General features: G+C 39.1%; 1 protein-coding gene across 11 annotated transcripts in view; it reads right to left on the reverse strand.

Moving 5' to 3' along the window:
• The window catches only part of USP28 (ubiquitin specific peptidase 28), a 59,260-nt gene extending 51,717 nt beyond the window's left edge, over window positions 1-7,543 (reverse strand). For 7 of the 11 annotated variants that reach the window (XR_011540864.1, XM_070623155.1, XM_070623153.1 and 4 more), the window contains exon 1: window positions 7,304-7,543. Coding sequence is in view for 6 of the 11 variants with exons in the window: in XM_070623155.1 (XP_070479256.1) it covers window positions 7,304-7,360 (57 nt within the window). In the remaining 5 variants the exon portion in view is untranslated. The remainder of the gene's footprint in view (window positions 1-7,303) is intronic. The other 4 variants (XM_070623159.1, XM_070623156.1, XM_070623160.1 and 1 more) reach the window with 3 other exon arrangements.
• Between the last annotated feature and the right edge of the window lie 18,631 nt (window positions 7,544-26,174).

The following is a 26,174-nucleotide window of genomic DNA, read 5'->3' on the forward strand; positions in this document are numbered from 1 at the left end:
ATTTCAAACCTACAAAGCTACAGTAATCATGCCGTGTAGTACTAGCATAAAGACAGACACATAGACAAATGAGTCAGAACTGTGAGTTCAGAAAAAACCATACATCTATGGTCAACTGATTGTCAACAAGAGTGCCAAGACCATTTGATGGGGAAAAAAATAGTCTCTTCAAAAAATGGTACTGGGAAAACAAGATACCCACATGTAAAAGAACAAAGTTGGATCCCTACCACACACAATATACAAAACCTAATTCAAAATGGATCAATAACCTAAATATAAGAGCCAAATATAAAACTCTTGGAAGAAAACATAGAGAAAAATCTTCATGATCTTGGATTTGGCAATGGATTCTTAGATATGATACCAAAAGCAGAAACAGAAGGAAAAAATAGGTAATTGGGACTTCCTCAAAATTAAACACTGTTGTGCATGAAAGGACATTATCAAGAAAGTGAAATGACAACCTACAGGATGGGAGAAAGTATTTTCAAACCATAAATCTGATAAGAGTCTAGTATCCAGATTATATTAAACTCTTACAATTCAAACAACCAAAGACAAACCCAACTCAAAAATGAGCAAAGGACTTGAATAGACATTCCTCCAAAGAAGTATACAAATGGCCAATAAACACATGAAAAGATGCTTAACAACATCAGCCATTAGGAAAATGCCAATCAAAACTACAATGAGATTCCACTTCACACACATGGGGATGGCCATTATAGAACAAAACAAAACAAAAATGGAAAATAACAAGTGTTTGGTAAGGATGAGGAGAAACTGGAACTCCTGTGCATTGCTAGTGGGAATGTAAAATGGCGCAGCTGCTGTGGACAACAGTTTGGTGGTTCCCCAAGAAGTTAAAAATAGAATTACCACATGACCCAGCAATTCCACTTCTAACCCAAAAGAAATGGAAACAGGTACTCAAAAACTTGTACACAAATGTTCACAGCAGCACTCTTCACAATAGTCAAAACGTGGAAACAACTCAAACGTCCACCAATGGAAAAATGGATAAAATGTAGTAAGAGTAGAATATTAGTCATTAAAAGGAATGAAATATGATAGATGCTACAACTTGACTGAACCTTGAAAACATTACAGTAGGTGAAAGAAGCCAGACATAAAAGGTCAGATACTGTATAGTTCCATTTATATGAAATATGCAAAATAGGCAAATGCAGAGACAGAAAGCAGACCGGTCTTGCCAGGGGCTGGGAGAAGGAAGAAATAGGGAGTGACAGCTTAGTGGATACAGCTTTTCTTTTGGGATGATGAAAATGTCTTGGAACTACATACAGGTGGTGGTTGCACAATACTGTGCATATCTTAAGTGTCAGTGAATTGTACACTTTAAAAGTTAATTTTCTATTATACGAATTTCAATTCAATTGAATAAAAATCAAGAAATATTTGCACCTGCACACATACACATAAACACCCACACACCAAAAAAGAAAAAGGACACAAGGTAAAAACTAACTTGGGCAGGAAGAATGGAAAAAGGAAATCTTTGTTTAAGACATCTTGAGTTGAAACGGACTACCAACCACCAGGAAGCATGCTGCTAACACCAACTCACGCAGATCTCTAATTTGGCTTTGTATGTCCGGAATTTTGACCTCCCTTTTTACGTAGAAAGCCTAGATAGCAGAAATATGCAGCCCAGACTCCACGACATGTCAGCCTCTGGGCAAATCTCAACTTTCCTGACCACCGATTTCCATATCTGGAAAATAAAGTATACCACAGGCTTTGACAGGACTGATGTGAATATCAAATGAAGTACTGCATATAGGAATTGTTAGTAAAATGAAAAAATGTATAAACGTAAAACTCTGTGACCTAGCTGTCAACCAAAACTCTAGAGGCTGCAGTGAGAATACCGATATCCTAGGAGAAAACTACCTGTGCTATGGTTTTGGTTTTATCACTTACGAGCTCTGTCACTTTGCAAATTCTACTTCCTAGTCACACTACATTTTATGGCGTAGGACTGCTATATGGGTTCAACAAGATTATGTGTTAAAGTGCTTCGTAAACTGTCAAGTGGTGGTCAAAATGTTTGGTTTTAGAAAGGCATGTATTGCAGCGGGACAAATTCAGAATGGCCTGAAGTGTCAGTTCTGCTACTTAGAATTTAATTACCAGTAAGCCACATTTCTCATCTATAATACGGAAGCAAACAGACTTAAGAGCTCATATTAGGCCCTTATAAGCTATATTACTATCTGAGTCTCAGTTTCTTCATCAGTAATAAGATATAATAATTCATCCCTTGCAGAGTTTTTGTAAATACTAAAAATGTGCAGAAAAGTGCTCAGGGCAGTAACTGGAATATGACAGATGCTATTATTACAAGTACATTCCCCTGCCTGGTATAATACCCGTGGGAATAGTAGCTACACAGCAAATGTACATAGCCAAGGAGGTTGACATTCAAGTAGAACTGTTTAACAACCATTTGGAAATAGAGGGGGAGAAGGCATTTGCAACTCGGGATTACAAATGCAGATTTGGACGCAGTTAATAAAAGGACAGTAACAGGCAAGAAAGCAAACGGGTTAGCCCCTAGAAGAGAAGAAAGGTAGAAGAACCAGAATAACAGAGGGCCCGAAGGTCCAAAGGAGGGGGGCTCAGGAAGTAAGGGAGCTGTAGCACTGAGGGCACTAACACGGGACTGAAGCCCGAGGCCAGGGTTCTGCCTTAGACTGCGGGAGCCAGAGTAAATGAACTCCCTAAACCCCTTACGGCCTTTGCAAGATGAAGGCTGTATTAGATAAAGTCAAACATCTCTTCCAGAGCTAATTTTCATAAGAAAGTTGTAAAATGATGCAGTCAATTCAGAAGTGAGGGCCTACTACTTCTGTCTGTAATGAGACTATGGCAAATGATTAAAAAATATATGCTGGAAATTTCTAGAAAAAAGCAGAACAGTTGATAACAAGTAGCAATAAAATCAAATGCCAAAATAACAACAAAGTGGCAATGAGGAACCATCAAAAATAAAAGTATGAGACTGGAACTTGAGTGGGTACTTGAACAAGGAAGGGAAAATGGCAAAAAGAATTACTACTTAAAGGCCACTGATTCGACCAAGTGGTCATTGGTCACTTCCGAGAGATTTGTTTCATTCACTAGTAACAATATTAGAAGCCTACTATTGGCAAGGCTCTCAGTGGGAAGCCGGGAGATGCTGATCACATGAAACCACTCATTGCCCTACAATCTAACCTTCTCTTGCCTGGTTAGCCTCTCTCCAGGCCTCTGGGCAATCAGCCCTCTTCTTGCTGGAGCCTAGACTGCTCCCCACAGCCATCTCCCAACTGGGCTTTTGCAGAGCTGTTGCTGCCACCTCAAGTTCTATGCTGGAATCTGGGAACTAACTTGGCTCAGCATGGGGGCTGTGCCTCCTATCAGCCAAGAGTTAATCTTGCCTGGGTCTGTATTTTCTAAGTTTTCTACATTGAGTTAGAATCACACCGTAATTGGAAAAACACTTTAGAAAAGAAACAGGTGGATTTAGAAACTTTGTTCAAAAAGTAAACAAAATAAAAGGAAGGTGGTGGACAAGGCAACAGCTGGACAGGGCAGAAGAGGATTTCGTTGTTATTCTTTTGTTTGAGGACTGGAGAAATGTGTGCATAGCTGAAGGGAAAAGAGGAATTCTGTGGAGTAGGACAGAGCTTCTCAAAGTTTATCACCCAGGGATCTTGTCAAAAGGCAGATTTGATTCAATCGGTCTAGGGTGGAGGCCCAAACAGTGGTGTGTAGATCTGCACAGCTTGCTTATTTCCTTGGTACTATAAATACTTGACCGTGGCAATTTCAAGCCACCAACATGTCGTCACTAAATACAGAGTTGGGAAGAGATGAACACAATCGACAAGCTGGCTCCAGCACACCCAAATGTCTACATTTCCAAAAAACTCCCAGCTGATGCTGCTGGTCCACGGACCATATTTTGAGTCACAAGGGAGTAGAAGACAGTGAAGGTGTCTGGGTGTTAGCCTAGGATAAAGGAGATGTGAGATAACTTAGAATGAGGAGAGACATCACCTAAATCAGGGTTTCTCAAGTTCAGCATTACTGACATTTTTGGGCCAGACGACTCTTTGCTTTGTGGGGCTATCCTGGACATTGTAGGATGTTTAGCAGCATTCCTGGCTTTCACCCACTAGATGCCAGTAGCATCCTCCCCCATAAGTCACAATCAAAAAGGTCTCCAGACACCACTGATCTAGATTCATCTCTAAGAAATGAAGGGAGAAGGGAAGGGTACCTCTTCCACTGAGAGAAGTGATGCCAAAGGGGTAAAAAAAAAAAAAAAATGAGACAGCTCCCTTTAGATGTCAGCAATATCGGTCAAGTAGAATAGAAGCTTATGTATTTAGAAAGAGTAGAGAGAGGACTGAAAGTTGAAAACATCAGGAGAGTTCTAAAAATTAATAGAAAGGTTCTGACCCAAGACAATGGGTCCACTGACTAATAAGCAGGATCAGGGATATCTTGGGTTCTTGGAGTCAGAATTGCCTGGATTCACTCCTGGCTGTACTATTTACTAGCTGGGTGACCACGGGCAAATTATTTAACAGGTATAGCCTTCCCATAAGAAAACTTCATGGAGTTGTCATAAGTACTGAGATGATAAAGTTCTGAGCACATGGTCTGGCACACAGCACACGCTCAATGAATGTCAGCTCCTACTGCTATCTGCATCATTATTTTCCTTGCAAAATATGTGCTTCACTTGGCTATTGCTTTAAACTCCTTTGATGAAACAAAACACATGGAAAGATCTTGCCTGGTGAGGCGTTGTTAATGTGTTTTATAAACACTGTACTCATTGTGCGAACAGAAACTTTGTAACTGAGGAGGCATGCAAGTTGTGGAAGCCAACCAAGCACTGACTTACTGATGTTCCAAAAACGAATAAGACCAGGTAAAAGGGAAGGAAAAGCCAATAAATCAAGAGCAAGCAAAAGGGACATTAACTTTTCACTGAAACTGGCAGGTTTTCATAAGGCTTCATTTAGCACAAAGAATGTGTGATGAACCCTACAACAGCTGCCAAGAATGACAGCTTATAAGAACCAACCTGACTTCAAGTTGTTTATCTCACAATAACCGTAAACACTGCTGCTGATTTTTATCTGAGTCAAGAATTGATTAAAATACAGGAAGCTGTCTGGAAGTAATCTCTTTAGATATCTGCGTCTGCAGTCTGGGGGACACAGGAATATCACAAAGTGTCCTCTTTTAGGTTCGAGTACTGAGAACATATTTCAAGAGTACTACATTTTTCTCTCACTAAAAGTCTTGGGAAGCCAAAAAAGGTTCTGTCTGTCCCATGCACAACCGACGAATAAGGGAAGGGAAGCATTCTAGGTTTTAAATAGCTTCTGAGTGTCAGGGGAGGAAGGCTCTTCTCAACTAGAACAATGAATGATCCTTTAAGGGTAATGTAGAATGCTTCAGAGAATTCCAAATAGAGTCCATTCTAACAGGAAACTTATCAAGATGAGGAAGACATTATTAAAATCTTTCCTCTGAGTTGCGAAAGCTACTTTTCCCATTTAAGATTCCTTCAACCTAGCTTGCTAACTTTAAGCATTTTACATTAGCAGAAACAAAAAGGGCAAACATTATCAAGCATTCCAAGCTTATCATCTGTCTGGATGGGGCGAATCACTGGGAAGAACAGTAAATGTCATCACTCCGCAGGTTGCCAGGAATGAGGGTACTCCAGCCAGCCACAGCCACCAGAGATCCAAGCTGTCCAAAAATAGCTATGACTTATATAAAGTGTTCCTCAAACACCTCACATACAAACTCTCAAATAGAGAGTGCTAAGACAGTGGTCACCACTCAAACTGCGGCAGAAGTAAATGATGCTCCTGATTAACAGGCACATGGTCTCAATTGACAGAGCTCCGACAAATTTAAATATGACTTGCTCTCCCTTAAAATAGTCCCTTCTCTAAATCAACATGACTGTCTCAAAACTAAGATTTTCCCACCTGTTTTTAAGTCACTGTCCTAAAAACAAATGGAACTGATCTCTGAAACCAGAGAAAATCCTGACTCAGATTCCAAGAGGCATTTGTAAACACCTAAAAATAATATTTCCATTAGAAATCAGCACACGAAATGCCATCCACATACTTCAATTTTGGAGCCCAGGACCTGGAAGTTATCTTTTACTACAGGAGTATTCAAAGGAAATGCGTTCACCTTATACACTATTGGTCTCCTGAGTGCATGAAAACAATAAAAACACTTAAAAGAGCTCTCATGTGGAGGTATCTGACAGCTTTATATTGTAAATATTTTATGAAATTCCTCATTCCCAAACTCGTATTTAAGTATCTGGCACAGGTTTCCCATTCTGTCTTGAAAAAGCGCAGGACTTGAGGGGTGAGGGGGTAGTGTTAAGTTCTAACATTCCAAAGAAACATTAGAAGACATTCTCAAATTGCCCACTTGCCAAGTTTCTTCACACAGACATTAGCCTTTTGATTTTCTCCCAAACCAGTGTTTTCACTCTCACCATCTTAGCCCAGAAATCCTTGTATTGATTTCAATCTCCTTAGAGAATAGGAATAGGAAAGCATTAACAGCATACCTTCTATTCATCGCGCTATTCCTCCCCCTCGTTAAAATCTAGAGGGATGAATGCAGTAATCGGGGAGGCTACTCCGTTTAAAAAAAAAAAGGGGGGGGGGGGGTAGGGGAAGCTCGGAAGTGGTAACTGGGACCTGTTCTTTCACAAGGTGTTGATAAATCCTAGCTTTAAGTTAGACAACTTCGGTCTGCTTTAGACACTTTAAAACAACACTGCCGTAAAACCGATTTAAAAATACGAACAAAAAACAAAAGCCATCAAAGCTGCCGCTTTCGGAAGTTTCTCACCCCTGATCCGGGCCCAGGAGCGCTCTCCTGAGAGATCTCTGATGCAGACAGCCCTACGTCCGGCCCTTTATACTATGTGGTTTTCCAAAACACCAAATCCCCCCCCACCCCGAACTTCAGCTCGCCCACGGACCCGAAGATGGTCCTCAATCTCGGGGACCTGAGCCTTGCAAAGACTTCAGCCTCCTCCCCGAGGGTCCGTCCTCACCCGCCCGGCGCCCTCCACCCCGGCCCCAGCCCGCCCCGCGCCCGCAGCCCCGCAGCCCCGCAGCCCCGCAGGCCCGCCCGCGACACGCGCGGCTCCCGCCCGGGCCCCGCGCCCTCTCCCCTCTCGGGACCCAGAGCCCGACCCCCGGCTCCCGCTAGCAGCCCCGGGGCCCACCGAGCCTTGGCGGTCGGCCGCTCCGGCCGCGTCGTCCTGTTGCAGCTCCGCAGTCATGGCCGAGGCGCCCCTCCGCGGATCACACGCCTCCCACCGCCGCCGCAGCCGCCAGCCCAGCCTCGCAGGAGGAGGTCCAGCCCCCGCCCGCCACCCCACTCCGGCCCCGCCTCCGCTCCAGCGCGCGCCGGAGGCTCAGCCCACACGCCCCGCCCCCGGCCTGCGCGCGCACGCAAGGCGCGCGGCCGAGGCCCAAGCCGCAGTGCGTGCTCCCGCGCACGCCGGGCTGTGCCCCGGCGCCGGCCACGTGACCCCGACCCCGCCCCTGGCTAACGGTCAGCGCTGGCACTCGGGGCGGTAGTGTTCCGTTCCGGGAGGTTGGCCCCTGGAAAAGGGTTTGGAGCATGGCGGCGTTTGCGTTCCCGAGGCTCGTTCTCCGCCCTCTGTTTTCAAAACCTACTCGTTTATAGGACCGGCTCCTGCCTCGCCTCGGAGTTAAAGCTGCTCCCCACTTTGGGAACCGGTCTAGGGAGCGCGTAATAGACATTTTCCCCCTGGCCATGGCGCCATTTCGAAGTCTGGTCCATGAAAAATTTTCAGCATCTTTAAGAAAAGGAGAGGAGGAGGCCGAATGGAGGGGTCTGTCTAAAGCCAAGCAAACGGACCAGAGCCTCTCTTCGCTGATGCCCAGCGTGCTGCCTGACGCTGACCTGGGCGTGGGAAGCGAGAATTGCCAAGTTATCCCATTGTAGATTTCTGGAGTTCAAACTAAAATTTTGTAGTATTTTGTTAAGTTTGAGCCAGATGCTTATGATGGCACATTAAGAACTAAGGTGCCGGTAACTCAATTGTATTTTCAACCATTTGGCGGAAATTGTAACTACTAACCATGTTTCTCATTTATTCACATTATCACGGCAACAATCCACATGGCACACTTTTGGCTGTTCCAAATCTGGGTGGAGGCCGGTTGTGGAAGGGCGTCTTTTAGGGGCACTGCTTATACCATCTCCCTGGTCTGGCCCTCAGGCAGCACCTTAAGTGTGAATTTTGTATGGATGGTAGCCTCTCCTGTGCTCCTGGCATTGTTGTCCACGTGACTGTGATGTTTCACCTGCAAGCCTTTCTAGCCTGCATGTGGGTACAGCTTGTAGCATCAGGAAACAGGTACAGATCAGGTGCAGCTCCCGTGGATAACCTACCTGGTTACTCTCAGGAGCCCGGACTGCAACTGCTGCTACTTCCATCACCTGGAGAGACAAGGGACCCCTTTCCCTGGCAGGCAAGTTGGCAGAGTGCTCAGAATCTTCCACATGCGGCAGACTGTCTGTGTTTATGTCTGATGGTTGTAGGGCTTTTGTGGCTTTGCCTTTTTTTTTCCTGTAAGTAACTGAAACCTGTGTTCATGGCCTCAACCTGGGGGTCATTGCAAAACAAGTTGATTTCTCATCCTAGTTTATTTGCAGCATTGCATACGTCCACGTTGCTAAAAAGCTCTATATCTGTGTGTCTTCACCATGTCTCTGGAGCAACTCTTGTTTGTCTTTGCACATTCATTTTAGGAAATTGTTTGTTTAATGTGTGTAAGTGGGGTGGAAACCTATAACTCTTATTCATGAAAATTTCCTTAAGAGATCACCAGAGACCTCCTATACACATATCTCGATAGAGGTATGTACAGGCAATTTGGTAAACAGAGGCTCCTGAGTTTTGATTAAATATCTTTCTGCTATATGGTTCTAAACAGGGGTCTAAATCTAATAAATTCAGTCTAATCAATTTGCAGGCTCCAGATCTGATAAATCCTCTTGGCCCCCTTGGGTTTAACCACCAGCTGGTGCTGGCCATGTGATCAGCTAAAGACACCCTGTCCAACCAGAGTATTTAATGAACACTCGACGTCAGTGCTTGGCCATCGGTTGACAAGCTTCATGGTGATCAAATATCAAAAATGGGTATCAGGGAACATGAACTGTCACCACAGAAAATCCTTTCTCATTCCTCCTCAAAACCTATACATGAAGGCTCTAGAATAATTACGCTGTTAATTGATAATAGTATCAAGAGTATTCAGGGAAAAAAGAAATAATATTAATAAGGAGCAATAGCAAACAGTTGACGAGCTTAAAAAGGGAATAATTTCCAGATTATCTTCTCAAGGAAGAAGTGGAAATTTTTTCCTTTCCTGGAAAACTTTTTGTCCCAATGCAGTTATGTTCTGAGTCAGTGAATTTATATTTCTGCTTCTGATTTACCTCAAACCCAAAATATAGTTTGTATTATAATAAAATGATCCCATTTCAATGTTATAGAATAGTTGTGTGGAGCTTGTGTGGGATAAGTGAGAAGGAAGGGAAAGTGTTAGGAAAAGAAAAGAGAAAAGAGGAAAGAAAGAAATGTATACTTACACTTCCTCTGGGCTTCACTCCGTAAATAGTTTTTCCGCTGGCTTCGGAGCAACTGGATTTGAAAGCTGACAGCTGAGGCTGATTGACAGGTGTGACTGTTCTTTGAGTTATAGATTCCTTTCCAGGAATGATCTAGTCATAAATGCCCATAAGGGCTACCTTTTCAGCAGTTGGGAAATTGGCCTTTCTTACTATGGAGGAAAGAATATGGATATTTCTGTTATAACCTCTCAATTAAAGAATTAAATGATATATAAGTTTAGATTATAGATGCTAAGAAAATGTTCCAGAAAAGCCTTTTTTCCTAGTTGAAAAATAAATAGGTTTCCACCCTTCCTGAAATGTGTACTGTAGGCAAATGTAGTTTGTGGAGAAGTGAAACAACTTTCAGTAAAATTAATGAGTTCATTTTCACTTTAGAAGTATTTGGTCTTGTTGGTATTAAAAATAACAATCTCATGTCCCCTTCTCTTTGTTTCTCTAGGAAATATAGAGAAACACCAAAAAAAAAGTTCTTGAAATCTGTTTTCATGAATTCTTCAGAATTCTTAAACTCTTGGGATCCAATTTTCCTTGTATAAGAAGGTGGAGATAACTTTAGCCTCCACATAAAAAGGTGGTAATAAATTAGAGAACTAGAAAGAAGCCCATACCTGAAAACTTGATATTCGACAGACCAGCATTGTGGACCAGTAGGGGTAGAATGGACTTTTAATAAATGGTGCTCAACCAGTTAGTTAACCATATAAAAATTAGTTTTGGACTCTAAACTTACATCATAAACAGATATCAATTTCAAGTGGATTAGAGGCTTAAATGTAGAAAAGCAAAATTAAAAATTCTTAAAACGCTTTGTTGGAGAATCTCTATGCTTAGAAGATAGGGAACTTTCTTAAATCAGACACAAAAAGCACAATCCATAAAAGAAAGGATTGATAACTTCAATTATGTTAAAATTAAGAATTTCTCCTCATCAAAAGGTACCATGAGAAAAATGAAACTATCCACAAACTGGGAAAAAATATTTACGGCATGTATAACTGGTAACATATGAGTATCTAGAACAAAGTTTCTCAACCTTGGCACTATTAACATATTGGGCCAAATAATTCTTTGTTGGGGAAGCTATCCTGTGCGTTATAGCGTGTTTTAGCATCATTCCTGGCCTCTGCCTGCTAGATGCCAGTAGCTGTCCCCTACCCAGTTGTAACCATCAAAAATGTCTCCAGACATTGCCAAATGTTTCCTCAGGGGCAAATTCCCCTCCAGTTGAGAACTGCTGATCTAAACTAGGTGAAAAACTCTTACAAATTAAAAGAAAAATGCAATGCAATGGACAAAAGGACCAAAGGCTTAAGCAGACACTTCGCAAAAAGGAAACACAAGCCTATGAAAAGATGCTAAACTCACTGATAATCAGGAACACATGAATTAAAACCATAAAGATACCATTTCTTGCATGCAATTGGCAAAAATTAAAAGATACCACAATAACAAGTGTTGGTGAAAATGTGGAGCAAGGGGAGAACAGTTATACAGTCATGTGCCGCTTAACAATAGGGATATGTTCTGAGAAATGCATCGTTAGCTGATTTTGTCATTGTGCAAACATCACGGAGTGTACTTACACAAAGCTAGATGGTAGCCTACTACACACCAAGGCTACATGGTATATAGCCTATTGCTCCTAGGCTACAAACATATACAGCATGTTACTGTACTGAATACTGTAGGTAATTGTAACACAATGGTAAGTATATATCTAAACATACCTAAACATAGAAAAGGTGCAGTAAAAGTACACGTGTATAGGGCACTTACCATGAAAGGAGCTTGCAGGAATGGAAGTTGCTCTGGGTGAGGCAGTTGAGTGGGTTGTGAGTGAATGTGAAGGCCTAGGACGTTATTGAGCATTACTGTGGACTTTACAAACACTACACACTTGGGCTACACTAAATTTATTAAAAAAATATTTTTCTTCAGTAAAAATTAATTTTAGCTTACTGTAACTTTTATACTTTATAAACTTTTTAATTTTTTTAACTTTTTGACTCTTTTGTAATAATACTTAGCTTAAAACACAAATACATTGGACAGTTGTACAAAAATCTTTTCTTTATATCCTTATTCTATACGATTTCTCCATTTTTTTAATTTTTTATTATTTTTTTGCTTAAAAATTTTTTGTTAAAAACGAAGACCCAAACACATACATTAGCCTAGACACACACGGGGTCAGGACCATCAATATCACTGTCTTCCACCTCCACATCTTGTCCCACTGGAAGGTCTTCAGGGGCAATAACACATATGTTGCTGTCATCTCCTATGATAATGATGCCTTCTGGAATACCTCTGGAAGGACTTACCTGAGACCCTTCTTGAGGAAGTGTCATTTTTTTTCAGAAATGTGTCCATGTTATTTGCTTGGTTTGTTTCTTTTTTCATCATAGATTTGCTTGTAAGCAGATAATGCACCATGAAAACTCCTCTCTATTAATGAAAACCTTTTGGTGTTGGGTCCATGTTTTCAAACTTTTTGAGGAGCTTGTTGAGGTCTGAAAATGCTTTTGCTAAACACTGTGAGTTTTCTTGGGTGTTCTTTTTCTTTTCCTGCAGTTTCCTTTTCTCTTGCCTATTGTTCAGCTATGTGTTCTTGTTCCAGTTCCAAGAACTCCTCATTAATCAATTCCTCAGGAACCACCTCTAGGAGCTCCTCAGTGTCAACCTCATCCACACCCAGGTTAAGTTGTTTGCCATCTCAACCACAGCCTTGTTGACTTTTGCAACCTCCTCATCCCTGGAAAATCCTCTGAAGCCATGGATGAATCTCTTGAATGTTTTCTTCCAGATGCCATTCATGTATTCCTTGGTGACATCATCCCAAGCCCAGACAAAGTTCTTGATGCAGTCCTAGAAGTTGTGATCCTTCCAGAATTTCATCAGTATCTTCCTCAATTGTAGCAATAATCCTCCTCAGGTAGTAGGTCTTAAAAGCTGCTACAATGCCTTGATCCATTGGTTGGATCAAAGACGTGGTGTTTGGAGGGAGAAACACTGCTTTGATATTGGGATGATGATCACCAATAAAAGGAGGATGTAGGGGAGCATTCTCAACAATAAGCAAAATCTTGAAAGGTATGTTTTTCTCCAAACAGTACTCCATTTCACTGGCGTAGCAATACAGGGAGCATCTTGGAAAAGGAGCTGGGTCATCCATGACTTCATACTGCTCCTGTAGTACACTGGCAATGTGTGCTTATTGATATGTTTGAAGGTCCTGGGGTTCTCACTGTGCCAGGTCACAAAGGGTTTCAATTTGTAGCCTGCAATATTGCCCCCAAGCAAGACTGTTTTTCTGTCCTTAAAAGCCTTGAAACCTGACATTGACTTGGCCTCCTTATGGATGGAAGTCTTTTCAGGCATCTGTTTCCAGAATAGGGAGATTTCATCCATGTTGAATATTTGCTCTGGCAAGTACTTTTCCTCCTCAGTCAACTTATTGAGAGATACCAAAAATTTTTCTGCTGCCTTCACATCAGCACTCGCAGATGCACCACTCATTTTCACGTTATGTAATGAATAACAATTTTAGAATCTCTTAAACCACCCAGAGCTAGCAGTAAAGTCAACATTGTAGTTGGGTCCAGCCTTTTCTTTCAACACTGCAGACAAACTTTTTGCTTTGGCTGTGATTGTCATGGTGCTGAGAGGGAGATGTTTCTGTGTCTGGTCTTCAACTCAGGCCTTTAGAAATTTCCCCATGTCTGATGTAGGCCCTTCTCAAATTTTTGTCAGTCTCGTTGCCTTCAATGAAGCAGATCCTTTAACAGCTTCTGTCACTTTGTTCTTGTTATTCAAGTACATAGCTATGGTGGAATGGGACATGCCTGACTGGTGAGCAATAAACATCACTGATTTTCCACCTTCATAGTCCTTAATAACTTTTCATTTCACTTCTAGGTCAATCACTCAATGTAGCTTCTTACTGGTAACATTAGCAGTGGGTTTTGCACACTTAGGGGCCATGATGAAGAAAACAACACAAGATTAAATCAAGCACAAGAGAAAATGATGAAATCAAGAGACACAGTAAACATGAGATGTATGAGGCTGCTGCCAGCGTAACACAGCCTAATGCTTTACAGTAAAATTTTTTTATATAAGTAGAAAGAGTACACTCTAAAATAGTGACTAAAAGTACAGTATAGTAAATACATAAACCAATAACATCGTCGTTTATTATCATTATGAAATATTATGCACTGTACATGATTGTATGTGCTATACTTTTTTATGACTGACAGCACAGTAAGTTTGTTCACATAAGCATCACCACAAACACTTGAATAATGCATTGCTCTGTGATGTTATGACAACTACAATGTCATTAGGCAATAAGAATTTTTTGGCTCCATTATAATCTTATGGGACCATAATGGTACATGGGGAACATCATTGACTGAAACATAGTTATGCAGCACATGACTGTACACTGATAGTATAAATTAGGGCAACCACTTTGGAAAACAATTTGAGTCAACCACTAAAATTTGCCTAATGGTCAACAATTCCTTTCCTAAGTAAGTATCCTAGAAAAATTCTTGAACATTTTTACCAGGATATACATACAAAAGTTTCACAATACTTTTAAAAGCAGACAAAAGAGGAAGAAACCTAAATTTATCAACAGTAAAATTGATCAATCTTTGTATAGTCATTCAATGGAACATTATACAGCAGTGAAAATGAATGAATGACAGCTTTGTAATATTGTATATGAATCTCAGGAACATAGTGTTGTGGGGTGAGAAGCAAATCACAGAACGTGATATACAGTGTTACTCCATTTATACAAATTACAGAAACAACATTAAACAGTATATTGTCTAGAGAGATAAACATATGCTTAAAATACAAATAAAAGCTAGAACATTATAAACACAAAATTCAGAATAGAAGCTCTGAGAAAAGGGAAGGTATGTGATGGGTAAGTGGCATATAGTGGACTTCACAGATATTGGCAATGTTCTATTTTTATGAATCAGGTGGTAGATACATGAGCGTTCATTATATCATTTTACAACTAATAAAAACAAAAGAATAGCATTCTAAAATAAAGATCAAAGCATACCATCTTCATTCTCTAATTACATTTCTGTGCCCTCAAAAAACACTGAGAAACAAAAGTCTCTTCAGTTTACAGAAGATAACTCTTATGCATGAGGCACAGATTTATTTTTTTTTGGGGGGGGCGGGGGGTGAGGAAGACTGGCCCTTAGCTAACATCTGTTGCCAATCTTCCTCTTTTTGGTAAAGGAAGATTGTTGCTGGGCTAACATCTGTGCCAGTCTTCCTCTACTTTGTATGTGGGATGCTGCCTCAGCATGGCTTGATGAGGGTGTGCAGGTCCATGCCCAGGATCCAAACCCATGAACCCTGGGCTGCCAAAGCAGAACACACAAACCTAATCACTACACCACTGTGCCAGCCCCATGAGGCAGAGATTTAACATCTTCTCCTTATGTAACCACAGGCCCTCTAGGACCAGTTCAAACTGACCCTATCTTATCAACAGAATAATTAAAAGTGGTTTTTCAGGAACTGAGAAATGAGCTCTTGTCCAGTTCAGGCTCGTTGAGACCACCAACCCATCAACTGGGCCTGCACAAATGCCTGAAAAGTGGCCCTTTTGTGATTAAGGGGCTGAAAACTCCACCCTCCGATCATACTAATACCACCATTTTGTGAGCATGCATCCTATGAAGAGTCATGAAACTTGACTACGCTTGCACAGATTGTCAATTATCACACTTCTCCTTACCTCCAATCATCTATCTCCACACATCAGACTGCCCTGCCTTTTGTCCCATAAATGTTGCCCCAAGCCCTGGATCTGGGAGACAGATATGAAACTGTTGACTCCTGTCTCCTTGCAGGTTGACCTTGCAATAAAGCTTTTTTCTTCTCTCAAAAGCTGATACTGTAATAATTGGCTTTTTATGCACATTGGGCAAGAGAACTCCAATTTGTGTGGTAACAATTTTGATGACCACAAAGGGACTAGGTCCTGTGACCACCTGCCTGAGGCTCTGAAACCCCTAGCAGGGTGTGGGGCAGCCTAGACAGTTTTGTCTGGAGGCTTGGCTGATCAGATTCCTGTTTCCCACTGCAGTGCTCCAGGTCCCAAGATTTTTTTTTCTTTTGAGAGAAGAAACAGCTCCTGAATCAGGGTCTTTGGGGTGAGAGATCTCCGTAAAACATGTCTGTGCCTAAATAGTCTAATAATCTCATCAGAATTGTGGGTAGAATACCTATAAAGGAGATTTTGCCAGGTTAAAGTCCCAAGGCTAAAACTGTGGGTTCAAGTCCCACTCCAAGGGAAACTATATAAAGGGGTTACAGCCACTGGGGCACTCAATGGATGAGGTTAGAGTCCTGAACTCTGGGTTAGAGTCCCAGGGTATTGGATTTCTGTGTCTGTTCATGTTTGTCTATGTCTGACTGTTTCATTTGTTAAAATTGGCCATTTGGGGATTGAGTTTCTCAGTAACCATAACAAACTCTCTTTAGAAATTAACCTTATGAGGGTTATACACTGTTAGACCTTAAATATTATCCTCTAGAAAGATCTTATTTGTTGTGGCCACCTTGAAAAAGTTCCCTAAAATAGAAATAACTGTAAATGGCTGGCAAGATAACCCAGGATAATTTAAAATTACAGTGACCATTTTGGGTTCTTTTTGAGCTTTCAAACCAAGAAACAAAGAGATCTTCAATCTTTAGAGTCAGGCACACCACCTTCTGGAACTATTGCTCAAAACCTAAAGGTTCCAGAAGCTGTAACTATTTACAAAGAACTACAAAGTCTTACTAAGCTTGTTTTGTGTCCTAAGGGCTTGACTTGGTAATTGTCAATGTCCCAAAATATGATTGGATGAAAGCGTAGTTGCATCCCATTTTGCCATCAGAGATGGTCAGACAGAAATGTGGGTTGCACTCCATTTGTGGCTAAAGGTCCTATCTAACTGCTATCAGCCTCAAGGGAATTATATTGGCCATTAGAAGGGATGCTCCAATTAGATAAGATCATTCAAGAAGTACACGTAAAAGCAAAACCTTCAAATTTCCTAAATAACCTTACTAAAAGTTTTGTTGCAAAAAGTTAATAGAAAATTAAGTTATAAAAGATACCTGAAAGAAAAACCTAGTTGGTCATGGCTTTACAGACACCCTGTAATCAACTTTTGGAGGAAGGTCTAATATGAGCCCCTCCTCCCAGAGTTAACGAGACTCTGAGAGATTTTCTGGGAAACTGCTATGTTAAGAATTAATGGAGTTGTTCAATACTGCCAGGTATAGTTAATGTTCATCCCAGCTGAGACCTGACAAGATATTTGAAAGGATTTAGCAATTTACAATCTGAAATTCAGCCAAACTGGAAGCTGATATTCAGAGCCTGATAGGATTTTTTTTAGGCTACCTTCCCTAAGTTAAAATAAAACTAAGCACTCAGAAGGAAAGAAACAAATTACGGATGATGTAGTTAGACAGGTAGATCAGCCTATAGTGTCATTTATTACAATCTAATTTCTCAGGAATTAGGAGCAACTGCCCTAAAAAAAAAAAATCCTTGCAAAACTGGAAATGCAGCTCTAGAGGTGTTCAGATTCCACCCATTTCCTTTATCTCAAAAAGCTTGTAAGCTCTCCAGGAACTGTTATCTAGCCCATCACCAGTTCCTAAGACTGAAGGAAAAAAAGGAAAAAGGAAAGAAAAACTGCCTGTGGGGTGCTGTTTCCCAAAACATAGCAGCTTGATTGTCTTGTCCACAAATATTAGTAGAAAAAGCTTAAAATTTGGATTCCTAACTAGTGAATTTTGTCTTATCATACCTGATTCATGGCAGTATTTTTAAAATGATAGCTCTGGAGTCTCTGTGTATGTGTGCCTATATACATGTTATATATATGTGTGATTTTTTTTTTTTACCTCCAAATGGTATAATTTCTAAAAGGAATTCTATTTAATTGACTTAAAGTACATGGTGATATAAATGTAATAAAAACTAACCCAAATGTCTTTCAAGTTAATGTGATATAAAATGATTTTTGGTAAATGAAAGCTTATTTGAACTTGGTTTTATTGAAATAGGAATGTGAGTTATCAACACTCGATATGATGCAGACATGCAGCCTTTATTCTAACCTGGGTTTATTTACCAAATAAGCTCATGTTCTCTCTGTTACAAAGTTTTTTAGCAAAAATAATAACTTAGAATAATAGCTAATTTTGCCTGAATGTCTCATGAAGTCATGTAAGCAATCTAAATAACTATTGGGAAGAAGTAAACTAAATATATGTGAAAAAGATAAGTTCTTTGTGAGAACTTTTTAATAATAATTATGTGTTATGGTGTATGTACTTAACGTCAAAACCTTTTGGTAACTTGAAACCTTAGAGTTCTGCTAAAGTAAGTTAAATGATAAGATTTATTGAGTATCTAATCACTTCCACATAATAAATAATATTTAATATTAATTACTAAACATAGATTTGTAAACCTTTGGCTTCTTATTACAGAGAAACTGAAAAATATCTGAGATTACTGATAAACATGTTTTGTGCCGCACTGAGAAATTTTCTATGAGAAAGCCCATGTTTCTAGACAGTGTCTGTGGATCTGCCAGGCAACAGGATGCCAATACATAAAAAATAAGGAAAGCAAGATGTATGTTTTCAGTAAAGAATATTTTAACTGATGGAGATATTTTTGTTTGTTTTGTTAAGTAAGATAAATTTGTCCTAAAATACTGGGAGGGAAGAAAGAAGGCATGGGACAAATTCTGAATGTAAAAAGAAAGTTATAGAAGGTTTATGCAAGAGGAACTCTGAGGAAAGAGTTTCATGCAGTCAAGTTGGCTAAGATTAAAACGAATTTAATTAAGTGAATAAGTTTTAATATCAAACGTAAGCTGGTACAAAAATTAAAATTTGATTTTCTGTCTCTTAAAAAGATAATTTTCCTGAGCTTTTAGTCTGCTCTTGATAAAGATATTATAAAAGGTTTTTCTTTATTTTTTAATAAGTCTACCTAAAAGATAGAATATCTATGTTTGGTCCAAATAATTTCCTATGTTCTAAAACAATGGAATCTCACTATTAAGAGAACAAAGTGTTTTGTTGTTAACTGTTTAACTCTGTATGTTTGCCTTTTATATATTCTGTTGTCACTTTGGTTAATTGGATAACTAAGCATTGTTTCACAGTGAGCTATGATCCTATTTGACCAATGTTTTAAAACTTTTTGATATTTTTGACAAAATTCCCCAAAAATTCATATCCTAAATAAAGTCATCCTTTTGACTTGAAAGTAACCTTGAGAATTTCCAGTGGGTCCCTGAGATGTCTCAAAGAATTTGTTCTCTCTGTAAAGAGGCAGATATTAAACCAATTAGGCTTATTTCATATGTTAAATAACATGGGAGGCATTCTCAAATAAATGATGATAAACCTTCTCGGGTTATATTGCATGAGTGAATGTTGTTAACATAGTGTTTTAAAAATTATATAGCATTCCTAAAATTCTGATCTGTCCTAGTTATCAGTCATAATTCCAGTTATTTTAAATTTTCATGCATCACAGAAATAACCAAATTTCTTTTCAATTGCCATTTTTTAGTATTTTGTCATTTGCAGACAGTTCTTTTACTCTGATGTTTTTGCAAACATGTTTCATCTTCAGAGAGGTTCATGGAAAGGACTCTTACACTTACTCTAAAATACAAGTTTCTGATGCTTTTTGATTGCAAAACTGAACTGAGGAAGAAATTACAGAACTCTAATGGAAAAACTGATGGCTTCATAAAACTGCTAACAGAAGATCAAAATCAAGAATTGATTACATGTGACTGAATGAACTGATGAGGATGATTACAATTTTTATGACTTTTTTGTTTGAAATAGTATTGATTTTTTTAGTGTTTTGTTTTTCAGATTTAAGGAAACATTTTTCTCTTTTCTCTTAGGTTAATTATGACTTATAGCAGTTTGGTATATTATACCTTTGTAAGCAGAATTGAAACATCTTTTTCTCCCTGCCTTATCCCTCCAAAATTTGGGAACAGTTCATGAATGAGTATTCTTATTTTCATGGCAATATAGTTATTTGCATAAGTTCAAAAGAATCTCTTCTCCTTATAACAGGACAGAATTGCAAACATTGGTTATATTACCAAGGCTTTGACTAGAATGTCATATTTGACAGGAACACACATAGACTCAGATATGACCAAACAGCTTTCTTCCTTTCTTTTGCCTAATTACTCTAGCCAAAACTTCCAGTACTATGTTGAATAAGAGTGGTGATAGTGGGCATCCTTGTCTTGTTCCTGTTCTCAAGAGGATGGCACTCAGTTTTTGCCCATTGAGTATGATGTTGGCTGTGGGTTTGTCATATATGGCCTTTATTATGTTGAGGTAATTACCTTCTATCCCCATTTTGTTAAGAGGTTTTATCATAAATGGCTGTTGGATCTTGCCAGATGCTTTCTCTGCATCTATCAAGATGATCATGTGGATTTTATTCCTCAATTTGTTGATGTGGTGTATCACATTGATTGATTTGCAGATGTTGAACTATCCCTGTGTCCCTGGTATGAATCCCACGTGATCAAGCTGTGTAATCCTTTTGATGTATTGCTGAATTCAGGTTGCCAAAATTTTGTTGAGGATTTTTGCATCTATGTTCATCAGTGATATTGGCCTATAGTTTTCCTTTTTTGTGCTGTCCTTGTCAGGCTTTGGTATCAGAGTGATGTTGGCCTCATAGAATGTGTTAGGAAGTCTTCTCTATTCCCTAATTTTTTGGAATAGCTTGAGAAGGATAGGTATTAAATCCTCTCTGAAAGTTGGGTAAATTCCCCAGGAAAGCCATCTGATCCTGGGGTTTTGTTCTTTGGGAAGCTTTTGATTACTGTTTCAATCTCTTTCCTTGTGATTGTTCTATTCCAATTGTCTGTTTCTTCTCAACTCAGCTTTGGGAGTTTGTAAGAGTCTAAGAATTTATTCATTTCCTCTAGGTTATCCATTTTGTTGGCATATAGTTTTTCATAGTATTCTCTTATAATCCATTGTATTTCTGTGGCGTTTGTTGTTATTTCTCCTCTTTCACTTCTGATTTTAATTATCTGAGCTTTCTCTCTTTTTTTCTTTGTAAGTCTGGCTAGGGGGTTGTCAATTTTATTTATCTTCTCAAAGCACCAGCTCTTTGTCTCATTGATCCTTTCTACTGCCTTTTTTGTTTCAATAGCATTTATTTCTGCTCTGATTTTTATTATTTCTCTCCTTCTTCTGACTTTGGGCCTTGTTTGTTCTTCTTTTTCTGATTCAGTTATGTGTAACTTGAGATTCCTTATTTGGGATTTTTCTTGTTTGTTAAGGTGTGCCTGTATTGCAATGAATTTCCCTCCTAATATGGCTTTTGCTGCATCTGATATGAATTGGTATGGTATGCTATCATTTTCATTTGTCTCCAGATATTTTTTGATTTCTCCCTTAATTTCTTCAGTGATCCATTGCTTGTTCAATAGTGTGTTGTTTAGTCTCCACATCTTTGTCCCTTTCTCAGCTTTTTTCTTGTAATTAATTTCTAGCTTTATAGCATTATGATGAGAGAAGATGCTTGTTATTATTTCAATTTTTAAAAATTTATAGAGGCTTGCCTTGTTTCCCAACATGTGGAGTCTATCCTTGAGAATGTTCTGTGCACACCTGAGAAGAATGTATATTCTGCTGTTTTTGGGTGGAGTGTTCTATATATGTCTATTAAGTCCAACTGTTTTAGCTTTTCATTTAATTCCACTCTTTCTCTGTTGATTTTCTGTCTCAATGATCTATCCATTTATGTGAGTGGGGTGTTGAGGTCCCCTACTATTATTGTGTTATTTTTAAAATATTCCTTTATGTTTGTTAATAGTTGCTTTATGAACTTTGGTGCTCCTGTGTTGAGAGTGTAGATATTTACAAGCATTATTTCTTCTTGATGGAGTGTCACTTTGATCATTATGTACTGCCCCCTTTGTCTCTCTTTACCTGTCTTATCTTGAAGTCTACTTTGTCTGATAGAAGTATTGTGACACCAGCTTTCTTTTGTTTGCCATTAGCTTGGAGTATCGTCTTCCACCCATTCACTCTGAGCCTGTGTTTGCCATTGGAGCTAAGATGTGTTTCCTGGAGTAAATTGTTGGGTCTTGTTCTTTAATCTATCTTGCCACTCTGTGTCTTTTTATTGCAGAATTCAATCCATTTACATTTAGCTTGATTATTGATGTATGAGGCCTTAATGCTGTTACTCATTTTTTGGTTTTCCTGCACTTACTTTGTTTCTTGTCCTGTGTGTTTTGGTCTACCTATTGAAGTATGTAGTTTTTTATGATGTGTTTCTTTGTTTGTTCCTTATTTATTTTTTGTGTTTCTGTTCTGCTTTTTTGTTTAGTGGTTACCCTGAAGTTTGTATTCAGAATCTCATGTATAAGATAGTCCCCAAAGAGCTTTAAAGAACAAAGGTTGAATTTATGAAACTAATAAAGCCACTTGGAAATATTTGCCTGGTTCTTTGCTTACGGGATTCACAGCAACCTTACCAAATGAGTAAAGAAGGTCACTTCCCTGAAAGGTGCAGGAACTTCAGGATATTTGGGGGAATGTCAAGAAGAGATGAATCCACCCAAATCTATAGATTTTGTAGGCAAAATCTGATGACAAGTCCTTAGGTTGGTTTTCCTGGTCTCAAGAGTTCTTTAAAGTTGAATCTGAGATTCTCTTTTTTTTCTTTTTTTTTGGTGAGAAACATTGGCCATGAGCTAACATCTGTTGCCAATCTTCCTCCACTAAAACCCCTTTCTTTCTCCTCCACCAAAACCCCAGTACATAGTTGTATATCCTAGCTGTAAGTCCTTCTAATTCTTCTTTGTGAGATGCCACCATGGCATGACTTGATGAGTGGTGTTTAGGTCCATGCCCACGATCTGAACAGGAGAACCCTGGACCACCAAATCAGAACACATGAACTTAACCACCATGCCACTGGGCCAGCCCCTGAATCTGAGATTCTTTATGAAAAGTTCCTGCAAAGCAGATTTTTAAAACCCTATATGAACAGTTGTTATTCTTGTGGTATTTAATGTAAATAGTTGGCCAAGTTTATTGAAACTAGACATTTTACAAACCAGTGAGTCTTAATTTGGTTGCCTTTGGCAAAAATGAGGGTTATTTTAGAGAAAAACCTTATGTTTCAGTAGAAACTATAATACACATTTGTGGATATTAGATTCTAGTTCTGTTAATTGTCTTTGAAGTTTTTGTTTTCTATCTCTAAACTGGACTAGATCCTGAATTCTCCTAGCCTCCTCAAATATCTGGCTACAAATTTCCAAACTAATGTTTTCAATTTTTTTCTATCATTTTAATTTGGAATCATTGAGAACTGAAACCACATTTTTTCCCAAAGCCCTGCAAACTGAAGCTGGACAACTTGATATACACTTAAGAGAGATTTATATCTGTTGCTGTGTAAGCCATTCAGAAAGATATGTGAACACTTGATGACATCATCAGAGATATTTCAAACTGCAAAAGATGCTTCAACCCTGACACCTATAAATCTTCTTGACTGGCTGCCCCTGGGCTCAGAAACTGGCTTATAATTTGCTCTAACCATTAACCTTGTTTTTCTTTTTGTTTCTCCAGAAATTCTTCTTATTAAATGCTTGCTTACTTGTTTATACAATATAGGCCTAACTGTGGTAGCCCATCTGCATTGCAAACTTACTAAGAGACTGGTTCAATGAGATGGAAAAACCTACACCCCTTATCAGCAGGAAGAAGCCAGAGCAGTCAGTTGTTGCCTTATATCTCTAAAGATTGAGGAATGAACAACAAAAAGGGGGGATTTGTTATGATGGACCCTCTATGACCAGTTCAAACTGATCCCATCTTACCAATGGAGTAATTAAGAGTAGTTTTTCAGAAACCAAGATACAACCCCTTGTTCAGTTAAGGTCAGTTGAGACCACCAACCCATCAACTGGACCTGTGCAACGTCCAATAAGTGACCCTTTTGATGTGAAGGGGCTGAAAACTCCACCTTCACATCATACTAACACCATCATTTTATTAACATATGTCCTATGAAGAGTAGTGAAGCTTGACCACATTTGAGCAGATCATCAATGACCTCACTTCTCCTTACCTCCAATCATCTATCTCCATACTTCAGTCTGCCCTGTCCATCATAAATTTTGCCCCAAGCTCTGGATCAGGGAGACAGATTTGAGAGCATTGCCTCCTTGCAGGTTGATCTTGCAATAAAGCTTTTCTCTTTACTCAAAAACTTATGCCATAATAACTGGCTTTTTATTCACTTCAGGCAAGAGAACCCCAATTTTATGCAGCAACACTAGTAAGTAGAAATTATCATTTGACTATCCTCAAGATAAAACAAATGAAAAATATTACCATTCCATTTTATGCAGAGTATGCCAAAAATCCAGATTTTACATGATGTATGAGGAGTTAGCAAGCCTATTTTGTAAAATAATTTTCCTTTTATCTCCCAGCCTTGGGAAAGAGTCTGTGTAAAGTTGGGGCTTCCCTACCAAAAACATGACTTAGGATAAAAACCGGAAAGCCACCCAGGAAAAGAAAATAAAAATTTGTATAAAGCAGAAAGTACTGTGACTTAAATTAGGACTCTAGGTGACTTAATTTATTCACCCAGGACACCACTGAAGGGAAAAATCTTTCTCAAAATATCAGAATTTGAAAGAATAGATGAGGCAAGAAGAGTAACTAAAACAAATTTGCCTTTAGAAATCCAAATGTTTTTACTGATCTGATACTTGACTCTGGAAGAAAAAAATAACATTTTTAGAGGAAGTAATATCTAACTTTACTCAGCACTTATAGGCTAGGTAGTGGTCTGAGTGCTTCGCGTGTATGAACTCATTTTATCCTCACAGCACCCTATGAAATAAGTGTTATTATTTTAATACCTGCTTTACCAATGTGGAAACTTCCACAGGAAGGTTAATATTCCCAAAGTCTTTCTACTAATAAAGGTAGAGCCAGGATTCACAGCTAAGCAGTGTAACGCTCTCTTTCTATAGCCTGAGGCAAAAGATAAGAAGATTCTGATTTAGATAAATCCTAGCTCAGAAAGATGAATAGTTAGGGAAGCAGCCTCTAAACATTTCTCTGAGGAGGTGAAAATTGAGCTCAGCTGAGAAAGACAGGGAAAGCTGAGAGGAAGACAATGGCAGTCTTGACCTTTAGTCAGAAGACTAGTTATAGTTGGGGTAAGCACAAGTCCCAGTTTGCCTGGGGGAATTCTGGTTTACCCCTATTTTCCCAGCCTGATTATTAGTAGCTCCACCTTTCTCAGACCTCCAGGTTTGTATGATAAATTAAATGGTCACCCTACATATGGCACAGTTTATCTTGAATTTAAGAAATGGTCCTAGAAAATCTTACCATAGTATTTCCCAGTCTTTCAGATATAGGTAAAATGCAAATCCCCAGCCAATTCTGGTACGCATGAGTCATTAACAAGAAGTGGTTAATCTGTTTCTAAAGAACAAAGCCAGAGGGAATAGAGGGCACCCCACTGAAAGTAGGTGATGTCACTGCCTTGAGTCTCATGCCCTTAAGAGACTGCAGCTTTTTCTCTTTTGTAAGCCAACTTCTATTGGCAATTAAGGCCTAGGTGCCTCAAGGCCATCCCTGAAGAGATAGAGACAATGAGGAGTTCAAGGAAGGAAAATATTTGATGGTCTCTGCCAGAGGGGTAAAAGCTAAGGGCAAAGGTTGAACGGGGCTTTCCATCCCCATTGGAGAAAAGAGTTTAGAATTTCAGAACTGGGATGGCAAAAGTAACAACTCTAGAGTTCTGAAACAATTGTTTGTTGTAGTATTTATTGTGTCTTATACTTTTCCAGAGTAATACATAGCAAGAAACTTAAAATCAAATGAACAGGGTGCTGAATAGACTGTCTGGACTCTTCAGCCATTTTTGTGAGGAGCTGCAACCCTATAGAGGAGGTGTCAGTTGCTTTAAGGAGTACAGGTAGTATTGTATTCTTGGGGCCAGCAGATGAGAGAGTTGGTCTGTGCAAATCAAGGAGTTCTAGTAGCAGGGAATAAAAAGTCTTAGGAAAGTACTTCAGCTTAAAATTGTTAGCCTTGTGTTTTGAAGTAGAAGATTCTCAACTTTCGTTCCCTCGGCTTTATGATCCCAACAACTATTGTTTTATGCTAAATCTCATTAATTTCATTGGCAAGACAGAGAATGGAATGAGGTCAAAACCAATACTATGACTTGATCTTGTGAGTAGGTCTTTTGGTGTCTGAATGATATTAAAGAATAAAAATTTAGCCAAGTAAATTTAAATTGGCTGTATTCAGTGATT

Source organism: Equus przewalskii, chromosome 6 (genome assembly GCF_037783145.1).
Source record: "Equus przewalskii isolate Varuska chromosome 6, EquPr2, whole genome shotgun sequence".
In the NCBI taxonomy this organism is placed as follows: domain Eukaryota; kingdom Metazoa; phylum Chordata; class Mammalia; order Perissodactyla; family Equidae; genus Equus; species Equus przewalskii.